Genomic DNA, 14,698 nt, shown 5'->3' with positions numbered 1-14,698 from the left:
TTTCCTTGAAAAAATGTTCCTTGAAAAAATCAGAAGCAGTTCTTGAACATGCAGCTGCCTGAGGCAGTGGATAACAACTGCGCCAAACAATAGGCTAATAAAGGGTTAAAATAAAAAGCTGGGGAATAGGATATCTAAAAGGAGCTTTGGAATGCTCTAACTTATTTCTCGGAATCTAGAAGGCAAAGTGCATGATATGGCTTCATGCCTGCCCAGAGCTGTATGCATGCTCATGATAGAACAGAAAAAGCGCTAAGCTCTTACCTCTGGCTAATCTTGAGGCTCTGCACAAACAGGAAGTGATAGAGAATAGAAAAAAAAATAAGGAAAACTCAACAAAATCAAAAGTTGGTTCTTTGAAAAGATTAAAAAAACCTGAAACACCTGTAGGTAGTCTAACCAAAAAGACAAAAAACAGAAAGATACAGAGAGACAGAGAGAGAGAGAAAGAGAGAGAGACTCAAATTAAAATCAGGAAATAGAGAACATTACTACCAACCTTAACAAAAATAAAAAGGATTATAAGGGAATACAATGAACAACTGTATGCTAACAAATTAGACAACCTAGATAAAATGGACAATTTCCTAGAAAAACCACCAAGACCAACTCAAGAAGAAACAGAAAAATCTGAACATACTTATTGTAAGTAAAGAGACTGAATTAATAATGAAAAAACTTTCTTCAAAGAAAACTCTAGAAACAGATGGCTTCACTGGCCAATTCTACCACAATTAAAAGAAGAATTAACACCAATCCTTCATTAACTCTTCAAAAAATAGGTGTGGAAGAAATACTACCTAGCTCATTCTTTGACACCCTGACACTAAAACCAGACAAAGGCATCAAAAGAAAACTATTATCAATACATTTTATGAATATAAATGCAAAAATCCCGAACAAAATACTAGAAAACTGAACCCAATAACATATAAAAAGGATTACACATCATGACCCTGTAAGATGTATCCCAGGGATACAAGAGTGGTAAAACATGAAAGTCAACAAGGAGAGGACCTTCAAGATGGTGGAGGAGTAAGACGTGGAGATCACCTTCCTCCCTACAAATACATCAAAAATACATCTACATGTGGAACAACTCCTACAGAACACCTACTGAACGCTGGCAGAAGACCTCAGACCTCCCAAAAGGCAAGAAACTCCCCACGAACCTGGGTAGGGCAAAAGAAAAAAGAAAAAACAGAGACAAAAGAATAGGGATGGGGCTTCCCTGGTGGCGCAGTGGTTGAGAGTCCGCCTGCCGATGCAGGGGACACGGGTTCGTGCCCCAGTCTGGGAAGATCCCACATGCCATGGAGCCATGGCCGCTAGGCCTGCGGGTCCGGAGCCTGTGCTCCGCACGGGAGAGGCCGCATCAGTGAGAGGCCCACGTACCACAAAAAAAAAAAAAAAAAAAAAAGAATAGGGATGGAACCTGCACCTCTGGGAGGGAGCTGTGAAGGAGGAAAAGTTTCCACACACTAGGAAGCCCCTTCACTGGTGGAAACGGGGTTGGGGTGGGGGAAGCTTCAGAGCCACAGAGGAGAGTGCAGCAACAGGGGAGCAGAGGGCAAAGTGGAGAGATTCCTGCACAGAGGACCAGTGCCGACCAGCACTCACCAGCCTGAGAGGCTTGTCTGCTCACCCGCTGCGGCAGGTGGGGGTTGGGAGCTGAGGCTCGGGCTTCGGAGGTCAGATCCCAGGGAGAGGACTGGCGTTGGCTGCATGAACACAGCCTGAAGGGAGCTAGTGCACCACGGCTAGCCGGGAGGGAGTCCGGGAAAAAGTCCGGAGCTGCCGCATAGGCAAGAGACCATTGTTTCAGGGTGCGCAAGGAGAGGAGATTCAGAGCACCACCTAAATGAGCTTCAGAGATGGGCACGAGCCACAGCTATCAGCGCAGACACCAGAGACGGGCATGAAATGCTAAGGCTGCTGCTGCAGCCACCAAAAATCCTGTGTGCAAGCACAGGCCACTCTCCACACCTGCCCTCCCGAGAACCTGTGCAGCCCGCCACTGCCAGGGTCCCGTGATCCAGGGACAACTTCCCCGGGAGAATACACACTGGCCCCTGCCACCGCAGGCTCGCCGCGCATTCCGTACCCCTCCCTCCCTCCCCCTGGCCTGCGTGAGCCAGAGCCCCTGCATCAGCTGCTCCTTTAACCCCGTCCTGTCTGGGTGAAGAACAGATGCCCTCAGGTGACCTACATGCAGAGGCGGGGCCAAATCCAAAGCTGAACCCCAGGAGCTGTGCGAACAAAGAAGAGAAAGGGAAATCTCTCCCAGCAGCCTCAGGAGCAGCGGATTAAATCTCCACAATCAACTAGATGTACCCTGCATCTGTGGAATACCTAAATAGACAAGGAATCATCACAAAATTGAGGCAGTGGACTTTGGGAGCAACTGTAGACTTGGGGTTTGCTGTATGTGACTGACTAGTTTGATTTTTATGTTTATCTTAGTATAGAATTTAGTGCTTGTTATCACTGATGGATTTGTTTATTGGTTTGGTTGCTCTCTTCTCTTTTTTTATTACTTTAAAAATTTTTAATTTTAATAATATTTTTAAAGATTTTTTATTTTAATAACTTTATTTTATTTTATTCCTCTTTCTTTTTTTCCTCCCTTCTCTTCAGAGCCATGTGGCTGACAGGGTCTTGGTGCTCTGGCCGGCTGACAGGCCTGAGCCCCTGAGGTGGGAGAGCCGAGTTCAGGACATCAGACCACCAGAGACCTCCTGGAAACACCTAACATCAATTGGCAAGAGCTCTCCCAGAGATCGCTGTCTCAGTGCTTAGACCCAGCTCCACCCAACAGGCAGCAACCTCTAGTGCTGGACGCCCCATGCCAAACAACCAGCAAGACAGGAACACAACCCCACCCATTAGGAGGGAGGCTCCCTAAATCATACTAAGTGCACAGACAAGCAAAAGCTAAGAGAATTCAGCACCACCAAACCAGCTTTACAACAAACGCAAAAGGAACTTCTCTAGGCAGGAAACACAAGAGAAGGAAAAGACCTACAATAACAAACCCAAAACAATTAAGAAAATGGTAACAAGAACATACATATCGATAATTACCTTAAATGTAAATGGATTAAATGCTCCAACCAAAAAACATAGACTGGCTGAATGGATACAAAAACAAGACCCGTACATATGCTGTCTACAAGAGACCCACTTCAGACCTAGGGACACATACAGACTGAAAGTGAGGGGATGGAAAAAGATATTCCATGCAAATAGAAATCAAAAGAAAGCTGGAGTAGCAATTCTCATATCTGACAAAATAGACTTTAAAATAAAGACTATTATAAGAGACAAAGAAGGACACTACATAATGACCAAGGGATCAATCCAAGAAGATAGAACAATTGTAAATATTTATGCACCCAACATAGGAGCACCTCAATACATAAGGCAAATGCTAACACCCATAAAAGGGGAAATTGACAGTAACACAGTAATAGCAGGGGACATCAACGCCCCACTTTCACCAACAGACAGATCATCCAAAATGAAAATAAATAAACACAAGCTTTAAATGATATATTAAACAACATGGACTTAATTGATATTTATAGGACATTCCATCCAAAAACAACAGAATACACTTTCTTCTCAAGTGCTCATGGAACATTCTCCAAGATAGGTCATATCTTGGGTCACAAATCAAGCCTTGGTAAATTTAAGAAAATTGAAATCGTATCAAGTATATTTTCTGACCACAACGCTATGAGACTAGATAGCAATTACATGGAAAAAACTTTAAAAAATACAAACACATGGAAGCTAAACAATACACTACTAAATAACCAAGAGATCACTGAAAAACTCAAAGAGGAAATCAAAAAATACCTAAAAACAAATGACGATGAAAACACGATGACTGAAAACCTATGGGATGCAGCAAAAGCAGTTGTAACACGGAAGTTTATAGCAATACAGACCTACCTCAAGAAACAAGAAAAATCTCAGTTAGAGTAAGAAGAACAAAAAAACCCCAAAGTTAGCAGAAGGAAAGAAATAATCAAAATCAGATCAGAAATAAATGAAAAAGAAATGAAGGACACAATAGCAAAGATCAATAAAACTTAAAGCTGGTTCTTTGAGAAGATAAACAAAATTGATAAACCATTAGCCAGACTCATCAAGAAAAAAGGGAAAACACTCAAATCAACAGAAATAGAAATGAAAAAGGAGAAGTAACAACTGACCCTGCAGAGATACAAAGGATCATGAGAGATTACTACAAGCAACTATATGCCAATAAAATGGACAACCTGGAAGAAATGGACAAATTCTTAGAAAAGCACAACCTTCTGAGACTGAACCAGGAAGAAGTAGAAAATATAAACAGACCAATCACAAGCACTGGAATTGAAACTGTGATTAAAAATCTTCCAACAAACAAAAGCCCAGGACCAGATGGCTTCACAGGCGAATTCTATCAAACATTTAGAGAAGAGCAAACACCTATCCTTCTCAAACTCTTCCAAAATATAGCAGAGGGAGGAACACTCCCAAACTCATTCTATGAGGCCACCATCACCCTGATACCAAAACCAGACAAAGATGTCACAAAAAAGGAAAACTACAGGCCAATATCACTGATGAATATAGATGCAAAAATCCTCAACAAAATACTAGTAAACAGAATCCAACAGAACATTAAAAGGATCATACACCATGATCAAGTGGGGTTTATCCCAGGAACACAAGGATTCTTCAATATATGCAAACCAATCACTGTGATACATCATATTAACAAATTGAAGGACAAAAACCATATGATCATCTCAATAGATGCAGAAAAAGCTTTTGACAAAATTCAACACCGATTTATGATAAAAACCCTCCAGAAAGTAGGCATAGAGGGAACTTACCTCAACATAATAAAGGCCATATATGACAAACCCACAGCCAACATCATGCTCAATGGTGAAAAAGTGAAACCATTTCCACTAAGATCAGGAAAAAGACAAGGCTGCCCACTCTCACCACTATTATTCAACATAGTTTTGGAAGTTTTAGCCACGGCAATCAGAGAAGAAAAATAAATAAAAGGAATCCAAATTGGAAAAGAAGTAAAACTGTCACTGTTTGCAGATGACATGATACTATACATAGAGAATCCTAAAGATGCCACCAGAAAACTACTAGAGCTAATCAATGAATTTGATAAAGTTGCGGGATACAAAATTAATGCACAGAAATCTCTTGCATTCCTATATACTAACAACGAAAGGCCAGAAAGAGAAACTAAGGAAACACTCCCATTCACCATTGCAACAAAAAGAATAAAATACCTAGGAATAAACCTACCTAAGGAGACAAAATTCCTATATGCAGAAAACTATAAGACACTGATGAAAGAAATTAAAGATGACACAAACAGATGGAGAGATATACCATGTTCTTAGATAGGAATAATCAATATGGTGAAAATGACTATACCACCCAAAGCAATCTACAGATTCAATGCAATCTCTATCCACCCACCAATGGCACTTTTCACAGAAGTAGAAAAAACATTTCATAATTTGTATGGAAACACAAAGACCCCAAATAGCCAAAGCAATCTTGAGAACGAAAAACGGAGCTGGAGGAATCAGGCTTCTTGACTTCAGACTATACTACAGAGCTACAGTAATCAAGAAAGTACGGTACTGGCACAAAAACAGAAATATATATCAATGGAACAGGATAGAAAGCGCAGAGATAAACCCCCACACATATGGTCACCTTATCTTTGATAAAGGAGACAAGAATGTACAATGGAGGAAATACAGTCTCTTCAATAAGTGGTGCTGGGAAAACTGGACAGCTACATGTAAAAGAATGAAATTAGAACACTCCCTAACACCATACACACACAAAAAAATAAACTCAAAATAGATTAAAGACCTAAATGTAAGGCCAGACACTATAAAACTTAGAGGAAAACATAGGCAGAACATTCTATGACATAAATCACAGCAAGATCTTTTTTGACGCACCACCTAGAGAAATAAAAAAAAAAAAACGGGACCTAATGAAACTTTTCACCTAAATGGTATTGCTTATAGTGTTACCTAACTCTGAATAACTTTCCTCTGGCCCTCTATGTTTCTAATTTTGCTTTCATTTTTTAGAAGTCAAAAATCAAGTATTGCCTACTTTGAAGCTGCCTTTAAACTACCACATATAGATAACATTACAGGCTGAGTGTAAGCTCTTTGAGAAAAGAAGCATTATGCTTCTTTATTACCTTTCAGAGATCCTAAAACATGCTAAATACTTGTCATTCAGATGATCCACTCACTTAAATTGCTTTTCAAAAATACCTCTCTATTGATGTTTCAATGGATAGGTAGGACTGATATGTAATCATTATGGGTACTGAACCCCATCATAAATGAATGTGTGGCTGAGAGTGCTAGCTATCCACCATAACCTAATCTCCCCTTCTTCCATAGTATCTGGATGTACATGTGCTCAACCACGCTACATTTTGCAGACTTCTTTATGAATAGGTGTGGCCATGAGACCAAGATCCTCCAATAACATGTGGGTGAAGTGATGTATGCAACTTCCAGGCCTGGCCAATAAAATTTCCCATAATTGTTTCTCCATGCTCTCTCCCCTCTTCCTGTGAGTAGTAATGGCAATGAAAGAGCACCTTGGAAGCCATGTTTTGAAGACGACAGAGCCTGTTGTCAGCCTAAATCCCTGAATAATCACATGGAGGAGAGCTACCTACTGACTTGAATATTTGCTCTCCTCTGTTTATTCCTTTAAGTAAACTTCTATTGTTTGAGATTACTTGTGTTAGCAGTCTGGCATACCCTTTAGTGTCCTCCTAAAGGATTTTTTTTAGTGATTCCCCCACTGCCTACAAAGTAACATTCAAACTCCTGACCTATCCCAATCTACCTTATTGATTTTTTCCCTCAATTACTTCCCTTCATTCACTCTACAATTCTACTAAACAGAACATGGTCCTACATATATTCCACATTTACCTCTGTGTTTGGTTACACTGATCCCTTCACCTACAATGGTATTTCATTCCATCTCCATACATCTAAAATTCACCAATTTCAAGACCTAAAAATGCCACTTTTTCCATGCAGCCTTCTCTGTTCCTCCAACTTATCCCTATTATAAATCCTGGTGAGACTTAATATTTCTCTAATAAATTGTCTCATTTGTTTTTCTTTTGCCAATGAATATGCTTTTTTGTTTGTTTGTTTTTGTTTTTATTTTTTTATTTATTTTTGGCTGCGTTGGGTCTTTGTTGCTGCACACAGGCTTTCTCTAGTTGCAGCAAGCAGGGGCTACTCTTCGTTGAGGTGCGCAGGCTTCTCATTGCAGTGGCTTTTCTTGTTGCGGAGTACGGGCTCTAGGTGCATGGGCTTCAGTAGTTGTGGTGTGTGGGCTCAGCAGTTGTGGCGTGTGGGCTCTAGGGTGCACAGGCTTCAGTAGTTGTGGCTCGCAGCCTCAGTAGTTGTGGCTTGTACGCTCTAGAGTGTAGGCTCAGTAGTTGTGGCACACAGGCTTAGTTGCTCCATGGCATGTGGGATCTTCCCAGACCAGGGATTGAACCAGTGTCCCCTGCACTAGCAGGTGGATTCCCAACTACTGCACCACCAGGGAAGTCCTTGAATATGTTTTAATACCTACCAGTCCATATACTTTTAAGGGCAGGATTCTTATCTGATTCAGCTTTATATAGTCTTGAGCACCTAGCACAGCATCTTTTACAGAGCAGGAATTCAGTAAATATTTGTTAAATATAAAAGAAAAATGAATTAATGGAATATCAATTCTAAGTATTCCCACTATCATTCTTACATTAATAATATCCACTATCAATCTCAGCCCAATCTCTGTCCTTATAAGTAGAGTTGGATTTGATGTGATTTTATCATTTGGAACACGATAACAGTTGAGCTCATAATGAAATCATACCTGGCAGTATCCAATTTTGGGATTCCTGAATGCATAAGCAGTGAGTACCCGCCTCAGAGCAGATATGCCAGTGTCACTCTGAAAGGCTGGATGCTCAGGCAGGGAGCGACGTAAATCACGTTCAATTTCTTCAGTAGCCAAGTTGCAGGTCCCTAAAGACTGCTCAACCACTTCAGCATAATAGCCAGGATTAGCAGCCATGTCATTAACAGCACCTGTACAGATGATCACATTAACATACAAAAGAAGAGGAACATAACAAAGCTACTACTTGCCTATATACATGAAGAACTGGATTACTTTTAAATTAATCTTTATGCTCAAGTGTTATCTGAGTACAAACAAATAAAAGGAAGAGCTTCACACTAGAATCTATAACATCAGGACAGGAATCTTATCCAAAAGAATAACATTTTCATGAATTGTCTTTTCCCCTTAACTTCCTTCTGACACTAGAGATTCCCACCCCGTCTCCTGCAGTTAGCTATTGCCTAATAAACTAATCTGCTCAGACAGTGGATGTATGGATATATAGGTAAGTACACATAACTACCGTACTCTCTGTGACTAGTCTGAACTCATGATAAGACTTAGCCCTAGCCACCTTTGTAATTATTTTTATTTAGCTTAGTACATAACTCCTAGAAGGGGCATAGTTAATGTCTGTTAAATGAATAAAGTGAATAAATATAATACCTGAAAAAAGCATCCAGAGCTCTCCTCTTAAGGTCTCTGGAATCCCTCTTACAACCAGATCTTGAGTCTTTTTGGTCCGAAACATGCTAACACCACGCCCACATTCTGTAAACAGGATGTTCCAGGACTGTTCCTTCATCTTTTCTTTCAACTATAACAAAAAAATCAAAGCAACTAAACACGGTGAGAAATTAACTTAATTTGAAATTATTTCAAATAAGTTGATAACTCTCTTCACCATGAAACAATAGCTATGGAAAACAAGAACATAGAAAGTCAAAATCAGTATTCACAGATGGGCTAAACACTGGACCACTTTCATCACAAAAATCTTTAAAATCCATGTGAGCGTAACAGGTTTAATTTACTATTTTAGTTCTTCTCATATTAAAATGGGAAAACCATGACACCTAGGAGGTAAAGCTTTGAACCATCATTCTCATCAATCACCCCAATTAGGATTGACTGTTAGAAATCTATGCAAATAAAGCCCAAGGTTCAACTTTCATCTTAATTCTTGATAACAGTCCTATTTTGTAATGGAATCAAACATGTCACACAGTAGTACCTGCTAGAAAACCTTTTCAAGCCCAAAAAGAAGAGTTTTCAGTCTGATCTAAGATTTTTATTTTTGATCAACTGTTTCAATCTATAGATTTAAATATTTTGTTTTCCTACCGTTTTGGAATTAAGAGTCTCCAAATTCTGAGGGTGAAATACTGTCATTAAGGCTTCAGTGTTCACAGTTTTGCTGCATTCTCTCTGACATATCAAAGATTGTACCTCAATATCATCAGATGGGTCTACAGACTCAGAACTAATAGGAACCTGAAAAAGAAAGAATATAATTGTCCCAAATGTGTGCCTAAAAGTTTCTGCAAAAAGAAAAAGTGCTAATGTTTTATCTGTCATTTACAAACCACAATTTATATACATAATAAATATTAAAGCAATGTCTTAGAAGAACATTGTTTTTCCACCAAAATTAGAGATGTCAACAAACTAATGTCCAGAACATCAAGCTCAGGACCTTAGTGAATGAATTCCCCTACTTGGGCAATAAAATACAGGCAAAGCATTAAAAAAACAAACAAACAAACAAAAAAGGTCAGAACATTGGAAATTAACCAAAGGCACAGAACGAACTGAAAAGTATCGATTCAAAAATAACTAATGAACCTCAGTAAGAACACCAGTCTGTGAAGTTTTAACTTGAGGTTATTCCCATCCTCCCTCCCTTCCAAGCTCAGAGGTATGGTAGCCATGAAAGCCATCATTATCACACCAGTGGATCTTTTGGAACTTCATTAAAAGCCCCATCCCCAGAACACAGTCAATATTTTCACCAAACTAGCAGCTACCTGGAAAATCTCCATTCCTAGGGTGTTGTTATCATTTGATTTGACTCAGAGCCCAGCTCTATGTAAAAAGTCCTTTCCCCCGGGCATTCCAAGAAAACCATAGCAATCTTCTGATAATATCACAGCTGCCTAAGGCTCTGATTTCAATTAGGGGCAAACAAGAGCCTGGCTAAAAATTTAAAAGGAAGGCTTCCCTGTGGCCTGGTGGCACAGTGGTTGAGAGTCTGCCTGCCGATGCAGGGGACACGGGTTCGTGCCCCGGTCCGGGAAGATCCCACATGCCGTGGAGCGGCTGGGCCCGTGAGCCATGGCCACTGAGCCTGCACGTCCGGAGCCTGTGCTCTGCAACAGGAGAGGCCACAGCGGTGAGAGGCCCGCATACCACACACACACACAAAAAAAATTTAAAAGGAAGACCTTGAAAATCAGATGGCCATAGGGGAACTTTGAAAGGTTCCAACATATTCTTGGGGATCTGAAAGTATGTATAAGTACACAAGACTGTGAACCTATCCAGGAAAGAAATGGGACAGGAGAAGGCCCCAGTCATTCAACTCTGGAAATAAGAAATGAAAACTAAGGCTGATTTATAAACTTCCTAAAGTATGAAGTATACCTTCACACAAAGATCCTCTTGGCAAAAGGTGGAGAACTTACGGGTTCAAGGCATTTAAGGAAATCTTCTGGCCCATCATTGGCTGACCACTGATTTAAACTGACTCAGGGGGTGATTTGAGGAAGCCATGCTTAAAAATGCAAACAAGAACTAAAAAAAAAAAAAAAAAAAAAAAAGGCAACCAACAAAAAAAAAATGTCCCAGAAGGGGCTTACTTCTTAGATTTTTTTAAACTAGGAATGGAAAGCAGCTATTATATATATATTCAAAGAACTAAAGGAAACTGTTTAAAAAAATAAAGGACCAAGTTTAAAAGTGGGCAAAATACCTAAGCAGTGACCTCACCAAAGAAGATATAAAGATGACAATCATATGAAAAGATGCTCAACATCATATGTCATTAGGTAATTGTAAATTTAAACAATGAGATACCATTTCACATCTATTAAAATGGCTAAAATCCAGAACACTGATAACACCAAGTGCTACTGGGGATGTGGAATAAGAAGAACTCTTATTCATTGCTGGCAGGAATACAAAGCAATACAGTACTTTAAGAGATGGTATGACAGTTTCTTATAAAGCTAAACATAGTCTTACCATATGATTCAGCAATTGTGCTCCTAGGTATGTACCATAATGAGTTGAAAACCTATGTCCACACAAAAACCTGCACATGAATGTTTATAGCAGCTTTATTCATAATTACCCAAAACTGGAAGCAACTAAGGTGTCCTTCAATAGGTGAATGGATAAACACTGGTATATCCAGAGAATGGAATATTTTTCAGCAATAAAAAGAAATAAACTATCAACAAAACTAAGAGCTGTTTTTTTAAAAAAGATAAACAAAACTGACAAACCTTTAGCTAGATTTACCATGAAAAAAGAGAGGATTCAAACATAAAATTAGAAATGAAAGAGACTTTATGCCTGATGACACAGAAATTAAAAGGATCATAAGACATTACTTTGACCAATTATATGCCAACAAATGGGATGACACAGAAGAAATGGACAAATTCCTAGAGATATACAATCTACCAAGACTTAATAATAAAAAATAGAAAATCTGAACATAACCAGTAATATGTAAGGAAACTGAATCTAATACAAAACCTCTCAATAACAACAACAAAAAGCCCTGGACCAGATGTCATCATGGGTAAAATCTACCAAACATGTAAAGAAGAATTAACGTTAATCCTCAAACTCTTGCAAAAAATTAAATAGGAGGGAACACACCCAAACTCATTTTACAAGGCCAGCAGTCCCCTGAAACCAAATCCAGATGGGAACACTACAAGAAAAGAAAACTAGAGGCCAAAATCCCTGATTCATACAGATGCAAATATTCTCAACAAAATACTAGCAAACTGGATTCAACAGCACATTAAAAGGATCATACACCATGATCAACTGGGATTTATCCCTGGGAGGAAAGGATGGTTCAAAATACACAAATCAACAAAATGTGATACACCACATTAATAGAATGAAAGGTAAAAATCATATGATCATCTCAATAGATGCAGAAAAATTATTTGACAAATATTCAACATCCTTTCATAATAAAAACTCTCAATAAAGTGGGTATAGAAGAAACATACCTCAATATAATAAAGGCCATATATGACAAGCCCAAAGCTAACATCATACTCCATGGTGAAAAGTTGAAAGCTTTCTCTCTAAGATCAGAAACAAGATAAGGGTGCCCACTCTCACCACTCCTTTTCAACAAAGTACCATAAGTCCTAGCCAGAGAAACTAAACAAGAAAACAAATAAAAGTCATCTAAATCAGAGGTAAAGTAAAACTGTTTGCTGATGACATGATCTTGTATAGAGAAAATCCTTAAGACTCTACCAAAAAACTATTAGAACTAATCAACAAACTCAGTAAACTTTCAGGATACAAAATCAGTTGTGTTTCTATACACTAACAATGAACTATCTGAAAAAAAAATAAAGAAAACAATCTCATTTACATTAACATCAAAAACAATAAAATACCTAGGAATAAATTAACCAAGAAAGTGAAAATCTATACACCAAAACTGATAAAACACTGATGAAAGAAACTGATGAAGACACAAATAAATGGACAGACAACTTGTGTTCATGGATCAAAAGAATTAATATTGTGGGACTTCCCTAGTGGCGCAGTGGTTAAGAATATGCCTGCCAATGCAGGGGACACAAGTTCGAGCCCTGGTCCAGGAAGATCCCACTGCCACGGAGCAACTAAGCCCGTGTGCCACAACTACTGAGCCTGCACTCTAGTGCCCGTGAGCCACAACTACTGAAGCCCGCCTGCCTAGAGCCTGTGCTCTGAAACAAGAGAGGCCACCACAATGAGAAGCCCATGCACCACAATGAAGAGTAGCCCCTGCTCGCTGCAACTGGAGAAAGCCCACGTGCAGCAATTAAGACCCAACACAGTCAAAAAATAGGTAAATAAATAAATATATATTTTTTAAAAATTAATATTGTTAAAATGTCCATGCTGAAGGGTGGAGTCAAGATGGCATACTAGGAGTACGCGGAATTTGCGGCTCCTCACAACTAGGGCACCTACCAGGCACTGGTGAGGGACTACAGACACCTAAGGGGACAGGAGGAGCCCCCAGTGATCAGGCTGTGGGATCTTGGTTCCCAGTCCAGAGGTCAGGTCCGAGTTCCTGTGGTGGGAGCTCTGAGTCCAAACCGCTGGACTAACAGAGAATCTCACACCCCAGGGAATATCAATCGGAGTGAGGCCTCCTGGAGGGCCTCATCTCAGCACCAAGACCCAGCTCCATCTAACTGCCTGAAAACTCCAGTGCTGGATGTGTCAGGCCAAACAACCAGTAAGACAGGAATAGAGCATCACCCATCAAAAAAAAAAAAAGAAAAAAGAAAAAAGAAATGACAAAAAAATTTGTTACAGATGAAGGAGCAAGGTAAAAACCTATAAGACCAAATAAATGAACATGAAATAGGCAACCTACCTGAAAAAGAATTCACAGTAATGACAGTGGAGATGACGCAAAATCTCAGAAACAATGGAGAAAATACAAAAACATTTAACAAGGATCTAGAAGAAATAAAGAGCAGACAAACAGTGATAAACAATACAATTACTGAAACTGAAAATATTCTACAAGGGACAAATAACAGAATAACTGAGGCAGAAGAACAGATAAGTAAGCTGGAAGATAAAATGGTGGAAATAACTGCCAGGAAGCAGAAAAAAGAAAAAAGAATGAAAAGAATTGAGGACAGTCTCAGAGACCTCTGGGACAACATTAAACGCACCAATATTCGAATTATAGGGGTCCCAGAAGAAGAGAAAAAGAAAGGGTCTGAGAAAATATTTGAAGAGATTATAGTTGAAAACTTCCCTAACATGGGAAAGGAAATAGTTAATCAAGTCCAGGAAGCACAGAGAGTACCATACAGGATAAACCCAAAGAGAAACATGCCAAAACACATATTAATCAAACTATCAAAAATTAAATACAAACAAAAATATTGAAAACAGCAAGGGAAAAGCAACAAATAACATACAAGGGAATCCCCATAAGGTTAAGAGCTCATTTTTCAGCAGAAACTCTGCAAGCCAGAAAAGAGTGGCAGGACATATTTAAAGTGATGAAAGGGACAGGAACCAAGATGGCAGAGTAGAAGGACGTGCTCTCACTCCCTCTTGTGAGAACACCAGAATCACAACTAGCTGCTGGACAATCACTGACAGGAAGACACTGGAACACACCAAAAAAGATACCCCACATCCAAAGACAAAGGAGAAGCCAAAGTGAGATGGTAGGAGGGGTGCAATCTCAGTAAAATCAAATCCCATAATTGCTGGGTGGGTGACTCACACACGGGAGAACACTTATACCACAGAAGTCCACCCACTGGAGTGAAGGTCCTGAGCCCTACGTCAGGTTCCCAACCTGGGGGTCCGGCAAAGGGAGGAGGAATTCCTAGAGAATCAGACTTTGAAGGCTAGTGGGATTTGACTGAAGGACTTCGACAGGACTGGGGGAAACAGATACTCCACTCTTCCTGGGCACACACAAAGTAGT

At 39.6% G+C, this 14,698-nt stretch overlaps 1 protein-coding gene across 3 annotated transcripts in view; it reads right to left on the bottom strand.

The window, feature by feature from the left end:
- The window catches only part of TBC1D8B (TBC1 domain family member 8B), a 69,386-nt gene that overhangs the window by 22,886 nt on the left and 31,802 nt on the right, over positions 1-14,698 (bottom strand). For all 3 annotated transcript variants that reach the window (XM_082609663.1, XM_082609664.1, XM_082609665.1), the window contains exons 8-10: positions 9,331-9,480; positions 8,653-8,803; positions 7,957-8,171 (exon numbers count right to left, since the gene is read on the bottom strand). In XM_082609663.1, the coding sequence (XP_082465789.1) occupies positions 7,957-8,171; positions 8,653-8,803; positions 9,331-9,480 (516 nt within the window). The remainder of the gene's footprint in view (positions 1-7,956; positions 8,172-8,652; positions 8,804-9,330; positions 9,481-14,698) is intronic.

The sequence above is a fragment of the Mesoplodon mirus genome (assembly GCF_964341445.2).
Source record: "Mesoplodon mirus genome assembly, chromosome: X".
NCBI lineage: Eukaryota > Metazoa > Chordata > Mammalia > Artiodactyla > Ziphiidae > Mesoplodon > Mesoplodon mirus.
Note: the sequence above shows the minus strand (reverse complement) of the source record. Positions and strands in the feature narration are given on the sequence as shown.